Raw genomic sequence first — 19,953 nt, 5'->3', positions numbered from 1 at the left:
AAGTCACTGATTGAAAGGCATTCCTTTCCCTTTGGAGAAATAAAAAATGGCAGCACTAAATGAATCTTTCAGCAATTATATTCAGAGTATGTTTAGGGATGCCTGGTGGCTCGAACTAAGGCTTGGTGCAGAGAATAATTAGAAAGGGGAAAGAAGAAGAAAAAATTGAGCTTGTAATGTGTGTGTGTGTGAGATATATATATGTGTGTGTGTGTGTGTGTATACGTGTGCATATATACACACACACACTATATTGATTCGTTCTTTATTACTACCAATTCACTTCCATGATCATGTTTCACAAATTCATTGCTGATTGTATAGTGAAGTTATGAGTAGCAAGAACTAACTTTTGATGCCACAACATTTGTTTGATTAGTTGTGGGACTATTCTCTGTTTAGCATTAGATTAGAATGATCTCTGTACCTGATGTGACTAATGTTATGGGATAAATGAACTTTATGCAGTATATAGGCCAAGTGATAATTTCCTACTTTTATATGTTTCAGACCAGAAGTTGCTCCCATCCCTTTTTCTAAGGTCCAATCTGATGTCTATTGCTCATGAGATGCAATATTTAGCACAGATGGTTCCTGATTCCCACATTAGTGGTGTGCAAAGGTTAGTGATGAGCAGTTACTGAGTAATGATATGATAGTGTTACTATCTTTGCATAGAAGCCAAATCCCTGGTTTAATATGAAGGAAAAATGGAGATGGTCGTCATCTGAAAGAAAAAAAAATCAGAAAATGCTGGAAGTGCACAGCAGGTCAAACTACATCTGTGGAGAGTAAGAAATAGAGTCAGCATTTCAGGCCAATGACCTTTTACCAGAACTTTAAAAGTGAGAAAATGAGCATGGTGCAAATTTCATAAAAGTGGAGACAGGAAAGAAGAAAGGGAATGTGTGCAGGCAAGTAGATACCAAGGCTGACCAGCTCTGATTAAAGTTACCTGTAACACTAACTTAGCTGCTTGAGCTTTTGTGTAGTTTCAGCATTCTCTTTTGTTTCAGATTTTCAGCAACTGTTCTGGGTTTCACAATTACAACATATTCTCTTGCTCATTTCTCTCTCAAACTCTGAATTCGGATGTCATGTAACCTGGACAACTGTAGTCTCCATCTTACCACAGACATCCCCTTTGTTCTCTCCACTCTTTCCCTACCTGCAACTTAAAGCACACTTTTTTTTCACTTTTCTAATTTTGATGAAGGGTCAGATTTGTTTCCCATGCTGCCTGACCTGCTGAGTGTGTCCAGCATTTTTGCCTGCTTTAATTTGCCTTTCATATTGTGCTTGTTAGTTTTCGAAGTTTAAGGCTATTGTCTTTTTTAGCAGATAGTGGTTTGGTTTGTAGTTTGGTTATCCACTTTTTAAATCAATGTCGTCATAAAATCCACACAATGTAAAGACATGTCACTGTTTATTGAAAGAAATAGCAATTTAAAGCATAGCCAAAAATATTGAAATTACAATACGTAATAAATATAGTCAAAAAAAGAATATCTGTATTGAATTTATTATCCTCATTAAGAATTCTTTCAGATATAGTTCAAATCTAATCACTTTGGAGAAGGGAAATTAAAGCAGGGAAAAACCTAGTTTTCCCAGTTTTTGGAAGAACAGTTTTAAAAGCTGCTGCTTTTAAATCTGTAAATGTCCAGTTAAAATTTTCAGTAGCCTTGTTTGATTCCCATATCAAATTGGCCATATTAACTCTAGGCACCACTTGACCATATCGCCTGTGGTCAGAAATCAGAAGGTCTGATTACAACTTGTAAACAATGCATTTGCAATTTCCAGTTATGAAGGTATTTTGGGTTTGCAGGAAGTTACTTTATCTCAGGATATTCAATCCACTCAAGATTTCCTAAGGAACAGTCCGTTGGAGTAAACATTATCCTCTGTCTGATGGAAGGAACAGATACTTTTCTGAAAAAATAATCCAATTAGGAATGCATTTAGACACATGTTGTTTGAAAGCATATAGATTACACTCTTGTTAGCATCTATTTGTTCTTTTGAGATCGGTGTACTACATGCTAATACTTGATTTCTTTAACAGAGTTGCAGATATCTTGAATGTCATCTCTGAAAATATTTCTGATTTGCGGAATATTCTGACTGAATCAAGATCTGGGACTGGTGCTCAACCAGGGAATGAAACAGAAACTGAATTGCTTGGGGGCAATCAGAGAGAAAATAATTGTTCTGAAGATAGTTTGGAATCAATTGAAATGACAAACCAGAGCTGCCAAAAACCGGACCCAGAAAGTAACTTGACTGGCGTGCCATTAGATCCACATAATGACAGTGCTCTCCACATGCAAAACTTGGAGTCCCTAACAAACGACCAAAACGATGCAGATGCTAGTGGAGAAGGCAATCAAAATGAACATCAGGATTACCTGATGTCTTTGAACATAACAGAATATGAAATTCAGATGTTAGAACGTCAAGCACAAGAGGAAGATGCAGTGAATAATACTATTTCTTCTTTGCCAAATAAGGTAAAATATTATACTTGAGTATTTTCTCTGATTGATTCTGTTGTTCTGATATAACAAAATACTATACAATAAATTAAAATCAAAATACAATAAATTATCTAAAATGTCACATATTAGAAAACATTGGCTCAAGCTAAGAGTACTTACTGAGTGAAGTGGTAACTGAACAAGTTGGGAAAAGAGCAAGGATGTCAAAAGTGGATATTTGGTGAGAAGAAATTCAGTGATAAGTAGAGAATAGGCAATGGATGTGCAGAATAGAAATTGTAAATTGCCAATGTGCAATTCAAGCTTTGAATTTTTAGTTGACGTTACTGGCAGTAAATGCAAGCATGACCATCCAGTATTAACTTGGTAGTTTATGGTTAGGGGACCGAATGAAACTGAGGTAATTGCAAGAGTTATGGCTTTAGCACATCATTTGATGAAGTAGTAATACATTATTGCAAGATATGAGGATATTTGAGCAGCTGAAAGAAACAGGAACCTGCGCATGTGGAAGAAGCCATGGGGGTGAGAGGGCACAAATTGGCTTTGGTAGTGAAAATCAATAAAAAAAATTGCAGATGCAGCTAATCTGAAATAAAAATTGCCCGTCATTTTAATTCTCCATCCCACTCCCATTCTGGCCTGCCTGTCAGTGACCTACTGCACCATTATAACAAAGTCCAACATAAGCTTGAGGTACAGCACCATCTTCTGAATGGGTATATTTCAGCCTTCCTGACTCCATCAAACTCGGCAATTTATTGGTAACTTGCTTTCTTTGTAACTAGCCTGTTTTGCTGCAGGTTATCTGCCTGTAATATTAATTCCATTTTTTGCTCTACAGTAATGCTGCTTGACAGCTTTTATATGTTCCTTTGTGTTTTTTTTCATATATAGTCACAGAGTCATGGAGAGGTACAGCACAGAAACAAGCCCTTTGACCCACTGAGACCACATTAACCATCAGCCACCCATTTACGCTAATCCTACATTAATCGCGCATTTTATTCTTCCTGCATTCTCATCAACCCCTCCCCCAATTTTCATCCACTCCGAAAAACAGCCATTTATCACTACCCTTTGCTTTCTGTCTTAAATCCAATTTCCTATCCTTGCTATAACTTAGCTAGCTCTATCACGGACACAACCCTCCCCACCATCGAGAACATCTTCAAGAAGGCGGCATCCATCATTAAGGACCCTCACCACCCAGGATATGCCCTCTTCACGTACTACCATTGGGGAGGAGTTACAGGAGCCTGAAGACCCACACTCACCGTTTCAGGAACAGCTTCTTCCCCTCCGCCATCAGATTTCTGAAGGGTCCATGAACACTACCTCATTATTCCTCTTTTGCACTATTTGTTTATTTTTGTAACTTTAAGGAATTATTTTGTCTTTGTCTTGCACTGTGCTGCTGCCACAAAACAATAAATTCCGTGACATATGTCAGTGATAATAAACCTGATCCTGATGACAGACCCTATAACGCATTGGAATTCAGAGCTGATGATATGATATATTCAGCTGGAATCATTCTTACCAATGTCACTTAAAGGGTCTATTTATTACTTGTCAGTTAATTTAGGCTTGCTGTTCTGAAAACATTTGATGCTTTCTGTAGTTTTAAGGTGCAAATTTACAGGGAGGGATTGGGACGTGCTGATAAGCATTTTTCTGATTTGTTTTGCAATACTTCACAAGTGCACCTATGCTTCTTCCATAGGTGCAGTAGTAAGTCCTTCCTGTAGGATATGGCATGATTGAAAGATCAAGCAGAGTGTAACAAATAGGGGAATGTCATTCAAGAATACTCCAGTATTTAATAAAATTGTGTCCAATTTTTAAACTTATCTCTACCTACTCCACACCCTTTCATGGCAAAAATATATCAATCTCAGTGTTGGTCTTGCTCAAGAGCTGATCATCCCCAACCTCTGGGGTAGTGAATTAAATGAAGAAATTTCTCCTTGTCTTGGCCCTAAATGGTCTCCTCTTGTGTTAAGACTGTGACCACAAGTTCCAATCCTTTAAGCATTTTTCATCTCAGACATTTTGTAATCTTACATCTTCTAAGCTTGGAATATAACTCCTTTCTACACAATCTGTCTTATTGTCCACACTTCATCTTGGGAATCAATGAGCTTTCATTGCTGCCTAAGGCAAGTATATGCTGCCTTGGATAAGAAGACCAGAAGTATATACTGCACGAAGTTCTTCTGATTTCCAAGCCTTTTGCCATAAAGGCTAACGTACCAATTCTCAATGTTATCTTCCAGATGCTTTTTTTTGCCCACTTGCTTAATTTGCCTTGCACAGCAGCAAATGAAGTACCTGTTTTGTTCTTGATATGCATCGATTGACTGAGGCTGAACTGGACTTTACAAGATTGTTGTCATATTTGACCATAAGATGATGTTCCAACCACATCCTGCACCATCATTACCTATTGCCACTTCCATAATTGCTTGATTCCATTCATCTGCTGTTGATACCCTCACCCATGCTTTTGTTACTCCTAGACTTGATTGTTCTAGTACTCCAAACTGGACTCCTGTGTCCACCCTTCTTAAATTTGAGGTCATTTAAAACTCTACTGTCCATGTCTTATCCTACATCAAATTCTGGTTGTTCCTTTACTCTTTGCCGTCCCTTATTGACTTTTGTTAAGCAAAATTCTCAACCTTATTTCTGGATAGCTCCATGGACTTGTTTGTCCATTTTTCTATGATCTCTTTCTTCATGTGGATGGTTGAAGTTAACACATTACTTTTGTTTTCAGATAATAATTGCATTTTTTTTGTACTACTTTAGGCTCCTAATGTGAATGAAGAAACAGATCTTTCTTGTGTGATTGAAAGTGATGAGGAGCTGGAGAAAGAGATGGTCAAAGTAAGGTTGCTTCAAATGATAAAATTTAACAACAGACTATAATTTCACTGGGTAGTTCAACTGTTTAGATCTTGGCCTGATTCAGTTTTGGCAATGTTGGCATAGAAACTGAAATAGTTAAAAACCCTATATAGCCACCTGTAAGCTAGTTCTAATCTCATTGCAAGTAAGAAAGACCAGAACTCTCAAGAGAACACAGTATCTGAACTGATTCTTCAAGAAGAAGAAAGCTTGACGACACTGTCCACTTTTCCTCACTAATTCAATGGCCAGTAACAATGGTAAAAAGATTTTGGGCCTGACCATTTTCATTTAGTATTTTCTACTGCTAAAATTTAACTTCTATTAAAACATGCAGACAATTATACTGGATCAATTGAGTTACAACACAAGTAAATGTTTGACAGAGAATGGCAATAGGGAACTCTAATAAAACTGATGTCAATGAGGTGAATCCTTTATTGGTTGGAGTTGTACCTTGCTCAAAGGAGCATAGTTGCCTCTATTAGAGGACAATCATGTTAGCCCTAGAATATCGCTGCAGGAGTTAATTGGTGTAGTGTCCTGCATCAAACCATCTTCTGCTGCTTCATAGACAACCTTCCTTTCATCGTAGGTTCAAAAGTGGAAATATTTGCTGAAGGTTTGAAGTAAACATTGCATATGCACAACCTAGTCTTTGGTTGCATGCAGCGAGACCTGGATAACTGGGAACAAGGCCCAATTCTGGAAGCGGTTCAGGATAAAGCAGCAGTCTTGATTGTCATACCATCCACCACCTTAGTCATTTGTTTCCTTCACTGGTCACTCTGATAGTGATGTGCACCTTTTGCAAAAGCTACTTGCCAAGGCTGCACCAAAAGTTTCTCCCAAACCCACTACCTGTATTACCAAGAAGGCCAAAGGCAGCAGATAGATGGGAATATCACCATCTACATACTCCCCTCCAAGTCGCACACTATCTGACTGGTGACTATATCGCTCTTCATCTTCACAGGGTCCAGTTCCTGGAAATGCCTCCTCAGGAGGATTCCCTTTTAATATTCTAAATGGCATCAGGTTTCTTGAGCACCATTGAAGCTGCAGTCATCCAAGCAGAATATTCTGTTACTTCGAGAATTGGGCCTTGTCCCTGATTATCGAGGTCTTGTCGCATGCAACCAAAGACTAAGTTGTACATATGTGATATGGAGGAGGTCATTCAGCCCATCAAGTCAGTGCTGACTATCAAAGCAATCCATTCCCCCAGTTATTTCCCAGTAGCCTATTCTCTGTCGCATGTCTGTCAACTCCCCCTTGATTGTCTTGCCATCCACCTACACCGTGGCAATTTACAGTGGACAATTAACCTACCATCTTTGGGATGTAGGAGGAAACCAGAGCTTCTGGAAGAAACCCACACAGTCATGGAGAGAATGTGCAAACTCCACACAGAGGAAGCTACACTGTTGTTAGCTAGTACTGAAAAGACTGAATGTCCAAGCAAAATGTTGGATTCAATCTATGTACTTGGCTATTTGTCCCTACATTCTTATGCATTATAATTTCACTAAATTTTATAGTGTGCATTCTCTGCTTGCATTAGTATATTAAAAGTGTTGTTTTACTAGCATCAATGTCAGAGAACGCAAACAAAAAAACTTGTGCTAAATCAGTGTGACAAAACTTTGCTGCATTGTCCCATTTTGCAGTATTGGTGAAGTATATAAACCCACTCCTTGCCTACCTTTTACGCAATATTAATCATTAGTTTGTACAACCAAAATTTTTTGGCTCTTAGAGCTCAGTAATTAGGAATTTCAGTTGAGGTTTAGTATGCTATTGAAGTATGCTGAGAGAAAAGGACATTTTTGATAAACACAACAGTTCAGAGCTTAGTTCAAAATGTTTCATTTAAAATATCCACTAGATGGCCCCCCTTTAATAGCTATGCACAGAAATGCAACTGCAATGCGGAAGTCATTTTCCCTCGGGCGCTTTTGCAGTGGTGTTTTGGCTGAACTGGTAGCCAGGTATTCCCATAAGTGTAGTTTTGGATTTAATGTTGCATTTACCTCCAGACTAAGGAGAGAATCTTTGGAATTCTCCTTGAGAGAGTTTTGAGGAATCAGTTATTGATCTCATTCAAAACTGAGATGAATAGTTTTATTTTGGATATTACTAAGATAAATATTTGGAGAGATAGGAAAAGTAAATGATGGTTTTGTAAAAGATTATCCATGATCTTATTGAATGGTAGAGGAGGCTCGAGGGTCCAAATCGCTTTATTCACACTCCTATCTCCTATGTTCTTCTGTAAAGAACAGATGACTGTATAACTGTCCAGTCACTGGCAAATCTTGCAATTGTTGGCCATCCTAAATTTCTTTTTTACCAAGTGGTTTTGCAAGATATCAGGGTAGTTAAGAAATAACTAAACTGATGTGGGTCCAGAGTCACATGCAGGCCAGGTAAGGATGCAAGATTTCTTTCCCTAAATGACATTAATGAACCAGAAAGATTTTTATGACAATTCCATAGATTCAGCATCGTTAGTGGTCAGCATGGACTCGGTGGGATGAAGGACCTGTTTCTGTGCTGTATGACTGATTATTAATACTAGTTTTTATTAAAATTGTTTTATTTAATTAACTGAATTTAAATTCTCCAGTTGCCGTGGTGAGATTTAAACTTGTCTCTCCATTTTAGTGCAAGCTTCTGGATTACCATTCTACCGACTTTAACCTGTATGCCTCCATACCCCAGGAGCAATCCAAATCTACTTTGCAAAGTTAAGCACAGTGGGTACCAGAATTTAAAAATCAGAAAATTCTGGAAAAGCTCAACTCTGCCTCTCTCCACAGATGCTAATATTTCAGGTTAGAGCTGGAAAAAGAAAATGGGTTTAACAACTTCTTGGACAAGCACATAATTTGGGAAGTAGTAATAGGAAGGAGGAAAGAAAAATGGTAAATCTGTAATATGGTGCAAGTCAAGAATGGGTATAATGTCAAATGTTGATGATACTAGACACAAAATGTTAGCAGCAAGGTGGGTCTTTCTGAGCCTGTGGCAAGGCAATTGAAGGCATGGCCATCAATAATGAAGGATGAAATTGAGACTAGTATTGGAGAAATGCAGTTCTCAGACAGTTGTTGGTCAAAGGGAGGAGATCACAGAGATTGGGAAGGTCAAGGCCAAGAGACATTTAAAATGAGGATTTTAAAATCAAGGCCTTGTCAGGAGCAATGATTGCAATGCAAAATCCATGGCACAGCTGTTAGCATTTGCTATTGTATATCTGCTCCACAGAATGTAGACTGAAAATTACATTCAAGATGTAATAGCAGACCATCAAGCGGTTTTGTTTCACAGAGTATAGAACTGAATCTTGTACTATTTACTGTTTCAAAATATCTTCCCTTTTTGTTTTGTTATCTTGTCATTAGCTGTCCAGGCACTATGGAACTTTTCAAAATACTTGTCCTGTGCCTTAATGTTAGACAGTCAGCTAAATGGAATTATTCAAAGGTTAAAAAAATTTGAGCTGAGATGATATAAGTATCCACAATAGTGTATTTCTTTGAAATTCTATCTTGGTCTTGTTGCAGTGGTCCCACTATCTTAAAGCTGCCTTCACATCTGTAACTTGTTCTTTCTGGTGAATATGTAGTAGGCAATTGCTGTGGCTTTATTGTCTTTTCAAAACTGGAGATCCAAAACTAATATTTTCCACATGTTTCATTGATTTCAGTTTATTGCATTTGGAATTTCTGAGAGAAATTGTCATATGGAAATGCAAGTGCATTCTTCCCCCATCTTGGTGTTTCTGAAATAGTTTTATTATTTGAAAGCTTTAAGAGTTGGTGACATTTTTAAGATTTCACTGTGTGTTTCGATGTACATGTGACTAATAAAGATATCTTGTCTCATAACAAAGTTGTACATTGCTGCCTAAGTAGTGTAAATGTTGTTTCCTGAAGCTGTGACTACTTAAGATTTTGTGGGGGAAAAAACAAAAGGAAGATGTCTCCTTCTTCGGATGTCAGAACTACAGTCATGTTCCTGTGCAATGTAGAAGTCAGTGACAGTGTTACAAGTCATGGCAGGGTTGCATGTTTGGCTATGTGGACATATCCTGTGGTAACACAGATCATTAGAATTATCCTGTGCTCTTTAGAGAAGGAAAATACCCTAGCTACCTGCTATAAATTTTTCTTAGATCCTTGATATAGTTCAATTTATCTAAATGATGATACCATAATTAGTGCCACCTCCCATTGTGGAACTTGTCACAATGGTGCCACTACGTCAGGGGAGGTGATTATTAATGTCTTTGTATAAGGCAATAAACTGAAGCCTTTATCTGTTTGAAGAGCAGTGATGGTTTTGCAAAGAACTACAGGAAGTTTGTTGTCCAATTTCATATTCCCTATTAATCAACATTGTGCAAATTGTCCCCTTTTTCATCTGTGTAGCAATAGTAGCTACACTTGAAGAAATTTGTTAAGATTAAACCCTTGTGTTGTAATAACCTTGTATATTGGTGGGGTTACGATCCTGTTTAAGATCAAATATGATTCCCTATCTTAAAACAAATTTATTGAGCAAGAAAATAAACTGATAGCATATGTAAGCATTAAATTATTTCAGATTAGACCAATCTAGAATGTAAAGAAATCCAGTCCAGACGAAGAGTCTTGACCCGAAATGTTCACTGCCCATTTCCCTCCATAGATGCTGCCTGACCTGCTGAGTTCCTCCAGCAGCTCTTTTTTTCCTCAAAGGAATTGTCTATCTTATTTTCATTTCTACACAAGGGCTATTGTCTGTTAAAGCTAGGGGAAAACCCTACTAAAAGAAAGATGTGTAAATATTGTTAAAAGCAGCAGTGAGCTGAATTGCCAGTTACTCTGTTTTGATGCTGAGTATTTGAAGAAAGAATATTAACCATTACTTTTCCTTGCAAAAATGATTAGATAAATTGTTTGCATTTTCTGAACATTTTTACTGGTTATCTAACAGGTACTGGAAGATCTGGACAGTTCCGAAATGGATTCTGAAGAATCCCTCAGTTTACTTGACAAGACTACATCAGAGCAGCTTTTTGAAGTGGAGGATGAGGAAGATGAAAAGATCAAGGAAGAAGAGGAGAAGTGGGGTAACTTGATTTAGAAAGGCTGGTTCTTTCCATAATGCACTTCCCAACAAGATTCACCTTTTATCAAAGAATAAATCTATTTAATTACTTAGATGTATGTATATAGTAAATATACAATTTGCTGTCTTCTACAATCAAAATATTTTGGGATGTATTCCATTTATGTGACTGTCCTCTTTTTGTTCGATTTAGATGCTGCAATACCAAAACCAAATGAAAAACAGATCGAATATCTGAAAACTTACTTTGGACATACTAATTTTAAACCGTAAGTCTTAATTTTACAAGAATTTTGGGACATTTGGCAAGAACCAATATTGCAGTTTCATAAAATATACATGTATGAATAGAAACATCTGTGAAGAGCAAAGCAGAGTTAACTTTGCCTGAAAGGTTAACTCTATTTCTCTCGCCATACATCTTACTTGACTTGCTGAGTGTTTTCAGTATTTTCTATTTTTCAGACTTTTTTTTTACTTTTTTAAAATGTGTACATAAAGGTCTTTAAGTCTTCTTGACAAAATGATAATGAATAAAATATTCCATCAAAATAAGTTGAATTAATTGAAATTCTATGCTTCAGCATTTAAGGGCATGAAAGAGATACTGACAAGTCCCAGCACCATTAGTTTTATCTTAGGTCAAACCAAATGCTTTTAGAGGAGCAAATTGTGATTGAAAGACCATGTAACTAGAACTCAGCATCCTTTGACTCTGCATCGGATTGGGTTACAGTTTGGGGAATACTCTTAACATGGCCTGATATAGCATTTTTGTAATTTTTTTCAATCAGATGTTCCAAAATGGTAATGAATAAAAAGACCTTTCTTAAACACAATCCATGTTATGGTAAACTAACTTTTCAGTGAGCCTCAATTTAACATTTTATCATGCACTGCTCACTCAAGCAAATGGACTGGATGAAATGCATGCCATTCTTTTAGGGATGATGAAATCTTCCATTGTAAATGGGACCAATTTCTGAGGCAGCATGTTAGAAGATTGATGGCTTTGCCGTTTTTTAAACTATATTACTACATCTGTTGTGTTATGTAATAGGAAGGATGAAAGGAGTTGGAGGACTGCATTCTTGAGTATATTACACAGCATATTACTTAAATGCTGGGACACATTGGATATGTTGATGGTGTCCTATTCAGTTTGACACTACAGCTTTAATTCTTGGAACCAAACACTAAGACTCCATGAAAATGATTTTTTTTTCTTATTTGGTTGCAAGGATTTTGACAATCAGGATTAACTTAATTTCAGATGGTTAAATTGTTTTACTCCTCTGTGTTACGTACATATATCTTTACATTGGCAGCCTGTTCAACTGCACACAAAGACAATAGTTACCTTTCGTATTTCCCAGTTTTACTCCTTATCATATTAATTATAGAAAGTGCACTTCTACCCAGATTTAATACATTTGAATCACAGTCTTGGATGTAGCATCATGCAGTTTACAACCTAATGTATGTACAAACAGGACAAATTCACCCTGGCTTCAGAAATTGCAAACCAACTGAAAGAATTGACTATCTACTTGTATTTTGATCTATATTTTATGTAATTTGGGACTGACTTGCACATCTCTAAGCTTTGGATCTTCTTTGTTGGTAGCCTCTTCCAACCCAGCAAACTCTGTGCCTCCATTGGCAGTTGCTTAGCTCTGCTGAGACTCCGCTCTGGAATTATCACCCTGACCTTCTTTGTTTCACAATTGCCTCCTCTTTTAGAAGTCTTCTGAAACACAATTACTTTGAGCTTCTCTTAACATATCCTTTATTTTAATATTTGTTTTCTTTTGATTACCCTCTATGAAGGGCTTTGTGGTATTTTGAACATGTTATATGAATTCAATTGTTGTAGAATTTGAAAAGATGAAATATGTACAAGGTCAATTGAACTGTGTTCTGATTTACAGTGTACAGTGGAATGTTATCCATTCAGTGCTTCAGGAGAGAAGAGATAATCTAGTTGTTATGGCAACTGGTGAGTATTATAAGAGTGTGTGTGTGTGTGTGTTTTCCAATACACTGATTTTCTTTTTTATTCTAAAGATGTGAAGTTTATTAGCAAGGATAATGTGAATTAACCATCCAGAGTTGTCTTGAGAAGGTAGTGGTGGGCTGCTTTCTTGAATTGTTGTAGTACGTGTGGTAAAGTTATTTCCAGTGTGATTCCAGGACGTTGACCGAACAACAATGGAGAAATAGCAATTATATAATGTTAAGTAAATTAAAGGAATCCTTAAAGGTCATGATCTTGGTATGCACTTGCTTTCTTATACTAATTGATTGTGAAGGTTATTGGTTTGAGAGGTGCTACAGGAGAAGTGTTAACAACTTTTTCCTATGCATCCTATAGACAGTATACTCTACTGACATGGTATGCTTAATCCAGTGAATAATGTGCTAACCAAGCACACTACATTGAGCTAATAGTTTCAAACTGCTTGAACATTGTTGCAGCCATACATTTTCACAAAATGGGTGGTATTCCATCCATATTTAGAAGCGTTGAAGAGGTTTATGAAACGCATAGGGTAAATCACTTGCTCCTGACCTGCACCATACTGTGTCTATGGAAGATTAAATCCAGCACCCAAGAGTTAACTATATTGTTGTAAAATAAAAGATGTACAAAGGCAATAACTTCCCTGCTGCAGGAGTGGCTTTTGCTGGGTAGCTTCTTTTGGATAATGTGGAGGCAGAATCCCTGAAAGGTTCAATTTTCTTCATCATCTCTTTCATTTGGTAGCCAAACACACATTAATAAAATGTTACAGTAATGGAAACAGTAGTGGTTAACTTACTAAATTTTAAAAACCTTAAGGTGGTTCTTTGCATTGAGCAACTTTTGAGCATTCTGACTGAAGATGGATGTGGGGGTATGTAATTTTTCCACTTACAAACATGCTGAATGATATTGAAGAACATTGAGCAACAATTGACGATGACTTGCAAGGTGTACTGCATGTTGCTGAATTGCTCACTTAGAAATTCAAAGATTTCATAGCCCCACTGACAAGTTATTTTCAGTTGGATTGTTGGTGGTGATGATCAAAATCAGAATCTGGTTTATTATCACTGACATATGTCATGAAATTTGTTATTTTGCAGCAGCAGTACAGTGCAAGACATAAAAATTATAAGTTACAAAAATAAATAAACAGTGCAAAAGAGAAGTAACAAGGTAGTGCTCGTGGGTTCATGGACTGTTCAGAAATCTGATGGTAGAGGGGAGGAAGCTTCCTGAAACATTGAGTGTGGGTCTTCAGGCTCCTGTACCTCCTTACCGATGGTAGTAACGTGAAGAGTGCATGTCCTGGATGGTGAGGATCCTTAATGATGGATGCTGCCTTCTTGAGGCACCGCCTCTTGAAGATGTCCTTGATGGCGGGAGGGTTGTGCCTGTGATGGAGCTGGCTGAGTCTACAACCCTCTGCAGCCTCTTTCGATCCTGCGCATTGGAGCCTCTACACCAGGCTGTGATGCAACCAGTCAGAATGCTATCCACTGTACATCTGTAGAAATAATTTTCTTCATGGTCTAAGTCCTCCATGCCAAGCAGTCGGGACTTTCATTCTGCATACTAAATGTTGTTAGCCAGACAGCAAAATATATTTTTGAATAGAGCAATAGGATATAAGAACATTTTAAAACAAAAAGGATAAGGATTAGCCATTTAGCCTTCTTTGCCATTCACTAATGTCATGACAGAACCTGTGCCTCATCTAAAGATCCCCATGTTCTCTGGTTCCCAGTGTGTCCAAAAATTTATTGATCTAGACCTTGAATATGAAGAACTGAACATCGAAAGCCCTCTGGTAGAGAATTCCAAAGATTTACAGATTTACAACTCTAAGTAAAGAACTTTCTCTTATCCTTGTTCTTAAAGTGGCAGACTCCATATTCTGAAACAATACCCCACAGATCTAGATTTCATTGCCAACCTTGGCACTCCCTTGAAGAATCTTGTATGTCTCATTAACCACTGCAGATGGGCCAATATTACAGTTTCTTCTCTTGGGTCAACCCCCTACATCCCGAGAATTAATTTGGTGAATCAACACTGCACTGACTCCAGGGGAAATGTATTCTTGAGATACAGGGAGAAAATGTCAGTTTCTCACCAAAGTCCTGTATAATCTTAATAATTATTTTATTTTGTCCTCTTATTATCCTTCAATGATGGCCAACGTATCATTTACCCATTTGCCTTCCTAATTACCTGCTTGGCCAACATGCTTACTTTCTCTATTTCTTGAACCAGCACACCAACGTTCCTCTATATATCAATGTTTCTCACAGTTGAAAAATATTCTGTATTTCTGTTCTTCATCCAAGTGTGCATAACCTCAGACTTTGCCACATAATTCTCCATCTGCCACTTTCTTGCCCATAGGTTTAACCTTTTTTATTTCCTTTTGCAGACTCACTCTGTCCTCCTAGTAGCAAACTTTCCACTGAGTTTTCTGAGCGTTAAATGAGAACAGGATCAAATTCATCTGATTTTACTTTTTTTATCCTTTCCCTCATGGTTAAATATTTCTAACAGGCATTTGACACCCACTGTTCATGAATAAAGGACAAATGGGGCAGGTGCCAGACATCTGCTGCTTGTAGAATTCTATCTCAGCATAAGTTAGCACCTGAAGGAGATTTAAGAGAGTGTAATGTACAGATCACTTGCAAATTTTCATCTACTGTGCAGTTTGAAAAACCAATTACTTTTTTTTAAAATTGAACAGGTTATGGTAAGAGCTTATGCTACCAATTCCCAGCTGTCTACACAGGAGGTATTGCAGTAGTGGTTTCACCTCTCATATCTTTGATGGAGGATCAAGTATTACAATTGAAGTAAGCTTATTTAATTTCACTCTTTACTTTCCCTTGCTCTGTTGTTGGAATCTTTGTGGGGCTTAAGTTCCCAATTAGCAGATGGCTTTGCCCCAGTTATTCACATCTGAGACCAAGAAGTGAATATCAGTAAATTTAGTTACCACAGACATCATGGCTTAACCTTATAACTTCTCCACCTTATTTCCATATGTGTGCACTGCCAGCTAACATGGTCATTATAACAGTCAGCAAGAACTTTGGCTGTGTTTTTTTTCCCCTTTTCAACCCAGGAAACTAACATTCAGCGAAATGCAGCTACTTCTGCCTCAGAGTTGAATGGTATAGAATAGGGGTAGAACAAAGGATTTATCAAATAAACGTACACAGAAATAACAAGAAGGGAAAGTTCAACTGGTGTAACCCCAATAGCTGTGATGTCTCCTGGGAAAGGCAATAAAAGAGGGATAAAACCAGGGCTAATGTATATGCTTTGCACAATTTTTCCCTAACCACCTTTAGTGTTCGCAGCCTGTGAGGAGATCACATGGAGTATGTGCTTTTTATAAAGATGCAAATTCTAAATGATGCTAGTTTTTCCTCCGCCAAGAATTGGTCCAGGTCTCTCTTGAGAGCATGAGAATAGTCAGTGCATACCATATCAGCTGGCAGTGTATCCCATTGGCAATCTGTTCTGGGCAAAGAAGAACCAGATAATAGTCAATCTATTTCTAGCTTTGAATAGTTTAAGTGCAGTTTCCCTGGTTATGGTCTTTTGGCATACTCTACAGCCATGGCATCATTTTATAAACCTTTATCAAATCACCTCCAAGTCTTTCCTGCTCTTAAATGAACGAGCCAGCTCTGTTTCCATATAACTATGGTTCTTTAACCTGGGAAAATCATTCCTGTGGCTCTCCTCTCAAGTTTTTCCAAGTTCACCAAATTGCTCGCTGATAGAAGGGGCCTAAATTGGATGCCACGTTCCAGATATGGTCTAACTATTGATTTTATAATCATAGGCTGTATGATTCAGATGCTTACATTGTCTTGATTTTACAAAATTTACCTTCTCACTTTTTTGGAGTATGAAAAACTATGCTTTGATAGAAATGATTAGTTATATGTTTTATGGAACATATACATGTTAAAAAAAAGTTGGCTTTACTAACAAAACTGATTTTGGAGAAATTAACGTATCAGAATCAGGTTTATTATCATTGACATATGTCGTGAAATTTGTTGTTTTGCGGCAGCAGTACAGTGCAAGACATAAAATAACTATAAGTTACAAAAATAAATAGTGCAAAAGAGAAATAGTGTTCATGGACCATTCAGAAATTTGATGGCAGAGGGGAAGAAGCTGTTCCTGAAATGTTGAATGTGGGTCTTCAGGCTCTTGTACCACCTCCCTGATGGTAGTAACGTGAAGAGGGCATGTCCCAGATGGTGAGGGTCCTTAATGATGGATGCCACCTTCTTGAGGTACTCTCTCTTGAAGATGTCCTTGATGGTGGGGAGGCTTGTGCCCGTGATGGAGCTGGCTGAGTTTCCAATTCTCTGCAGCCTTTTTTTGATCCTGCACATTGGAGCCTCCATACCAGGCGGTGATGCAACCAGTCAGAATGCTCTTCACTGTACATCTGTAGAAATTTGCAAGTCTTTGGTGACATACCAAATCTCCTCAAACACCTCATGAAGTAGATCCACTGGCATGCCTTCTTCATGATTGCATCAATGTGTTGGGCCCAAGATAGATCCTCTGAGATGTTGACGCCCAGGAACTTGATGCTGCTCACCCTTTTCACCACTGACCCCTCAATGAAGACTGATGTGTGTTCTCCTGACTTCCCCTTCCTGAAGTCCACAATCAATTCCTTGGTCTTGCTGATGTTGAGTGCGAGGTTGTTGTTGCGACACCACTCAACCAGCCAATCTATCTCACTTCTGTACGCCTCCTCATCGCCATCTGAGATTCTGCCAACAACAGTGGTGTCATCAGTGAATTTATGGATGGCGTTTGAGCTGTGCCTAGCCACGCAGTAATGAGTGTAGAGAGAGTAAAGCAGTGGGCTAAGCACGCATCCTTGAGGTGGGCCTGTGTGGATTGTCAGTGAGAAGGAGATGTTACTACCGATCTGTACTGACTGTGGTCTCCTGATAAGTCGAGGATCTAGTTGCAGAGGGAGGTACAGAGGCCCAGGTTTTGAAGCTTGTTGGGTAGTACTGAGGGGATGATGGTGTTGAACGCTGAGCTGTAATCGATCAACAGCAACCAGACATACGTTTTGCTGTTGTCTAGGTGTTCCAAAGCCAAGTGGAGAGCCAGTGAAATTTTGTCCACTGTAGACCTGTTGTGGCGGTAGGCAAATTACAGTGGGACCAGGTCCTTGCTCAGGCAGGAGTTAATTCTAGCCATGACCAACCTCTCGAAGCACTTCATCACAGTAGATGTGAGTGCTACCGGGCGATAGTCATTGAGGCAGCTCATCCTGCTCTTGGGCACTGGTATGATTGATGCTATTTTGAAGCTGGTTGGAACCTCCAACTGCAGCAGTGAGAAGTTGAAGACATCCTTGAAAGCTCCAGCCAGTTGATTGGCACAGATTATCAGTACCTTGCCATATACACTAGCTGAGCCTGATGCCTTGAAGGATGTTCTGTCGTCGGCCTCCGAGACAGAGATCACTGGGTCACCAGATGTTGTGGGGATTCGTACCAGTGTAGTGTAATTCTCCCTTTCAAAGCATGCATAAAAGACATTGAGCTCATCAGGGAGTGAAGCATCGCTGCCAATTATGCTGTTAAATTTTGCCTTATTGGAAATAATGGCATGCAAACCCTGCCACAGCTGTTGTACGTCCTGTTGTGTCTCTAACTTCACACTTCAACTTTTCGCTATCACGATGGCCTTCTGGAGGTTGTACCTGGACTCCTTCTAGGGTTCTGGATCACTGGTCTTGAATGTCACAGATCTAGCCCTCAGCAGACTGCAAATCTCCTGGTTCATCCAGGGCTTCTTGGGAAAACTTGCTACGTTCTCTATGGCACACACTCATCCATGCAGGTCTTGATGAAGTCAGTGACAGTGGTGGCATATTCATTCAGATCCAAAGATTAATCCCTGAATATGGTCCAGTCCACTGATTCAAAGCAGTCCTGTAAATGCTTCTCCGTCTCCCTTGACCATACCTTCACGGTCTTCACCACTGATATTGCAGTCCTCAGTCTCTGCCTATGTGCCAGGAGTAGAAGTACAGCCAGGTGATCGGACTTGCCAAAATGCAGGTGCGGGATGGCATGGTAAGCATTCTTGATGGTGGTGTAACAGCGATCGAGTGCTTTGGCTCCTCTGGTTCCGCAGGTGACGTGTTCGTGGTAGTTTGTCAGAGAGTTCAAGCTGGCCTGGTTGAAGTCTTCCGCGACGATTGGGATTACATCAGGGTGCACTGTCTCTTGACTGTTGATCACGGTGCTCAGCTCCTCCAGTGCCAGCTTGACATTGGCCAGGGGTAAATGTACACCACTACCAGGATGACGGCAGAGAACTCCCTCGGCAGATAAAACGGATGTCTCTTGACCACTAAATGTTCCAGGTCAGGGGAGCAGGACTGAGACAGAACCATCACGTCTGTGCACCATGATGAGTTGATCATGAAGCAAACACCACCACCTGCCTTTGCCTGATGCCACCGTCCACTCCATGCAGTGGATGGTGAAGCCCTTGGGCTGGAGCGCTGTGCCTGGAGTGCTTGGGGTGAGCCAGGTCTCTGTGAAGCAGAGTATACAACAGTCCCTGATGTCCCTCTGGTACTGCAGTCTTGCTCTGAGGTTTTACTTTCCAGAGACTGTACATCAGCCAGGAGGATGGTGGGGGCGGGTGGGGGGCCTCTTGGGGCTCTACGTTTCAGTTTTACCTGCAGTCCTCCCCTGTAGCCATGTTTTCTGAAACAATGGAGACGTACCCTGAGCTTCCAGCTGCGCCACTCACTCCCTGGGTGGTCTGGACTCCCGAGTCTGCTGGTTCTTAAGATCACTAGTTTCTTTAAATGACTTTAAATCCATGTTGCTTACTGTAGTTTCTGTGGCTGCGGATTTCAGCTGTAATAGTTGTAAATGGGAGTATTTTATAATTCCGTTGGGAGCTGCACAAAAGAAGTCGCCCCTCTCTGGTTGATAATGGGACAAAGCCAATAAATTCCCAGGACATATTAACCTGCATCCTAGAATTTTGAAGTAGCTTTTCTGTGATAGTGGATGTACTGGTTGTCATCTCCCAAAATTCCAAAGATTCTAGAAAGTTTCCCAAAAAATGGAAGGTAGCAAATGTAACCCCACTACTTAATAAAAGAGGGAGAAATAATACAGGGAAGTAAAGACCAGTAAGCCTGATATCAGAGTTAGAAACAACTTTGGAACCTATTATTAAAAGAGTGATTTCAGGGCACTTGGAAATTAATAATGGGATTGTGTTTGGTCAACATGGATTTACAAAAGGGAAAGCATATTTGACATGGATCTTTTTTGGGTTCGTAACTAGCAGAATAGATGAGGGTGAATCAGTTGATGTGAT

The 19,953-nt window shown here is 39.0% G+C and overlaps 1 protein-coding gene across 1 annotated transcript in view; it reads left to right on the top strand.

The window, feature by feature from the left end:
* wrn (WRN RecQ like helicase) overlaps positions 1-19,953 on the top strand; it is a 101,560-nt gene that overhangs the window by 29,019 nt on the left and 52,588 nt on the right. Inside the window, 7 exon segments of the mRNA XM_052033168.1 lie at positions 511-622; positions 2,069-2,513; positions 5,316-5,393; positions 10,398-10,533; positions 10,726-10,801; positions 12,464-12,531; positions 15,293-15,401. Coding sequence (XP_051889128.1) covers positions 511-622; positions 2,069-2,513; positions 5,316-5,393; positions 10,398-10,533; positions 10,726-10,801; positions 12,464-12,531; positions 15,293-15,401 — 1,024 coding nt within the window.

Source organism: Pristis pectinata, chromosome 2 (genome assembly GCF_009764475.1).
Source record: "Pristis pectinata isolate sPriPec2 chromosome 2, sPriPec2.1.pri, whole genome shotgun sequence".
Classification (NCBI taxonomy): domain Eukaryota; kingdom Metazoa; phylum Chordata; class Chondrichthyes; order Rhinopristiformes; family Pristidae; genus Pristis; species Pristis pectinata.
This window is presented reverse-complemented; position numbering and strand designations above follow the sequence as displayed.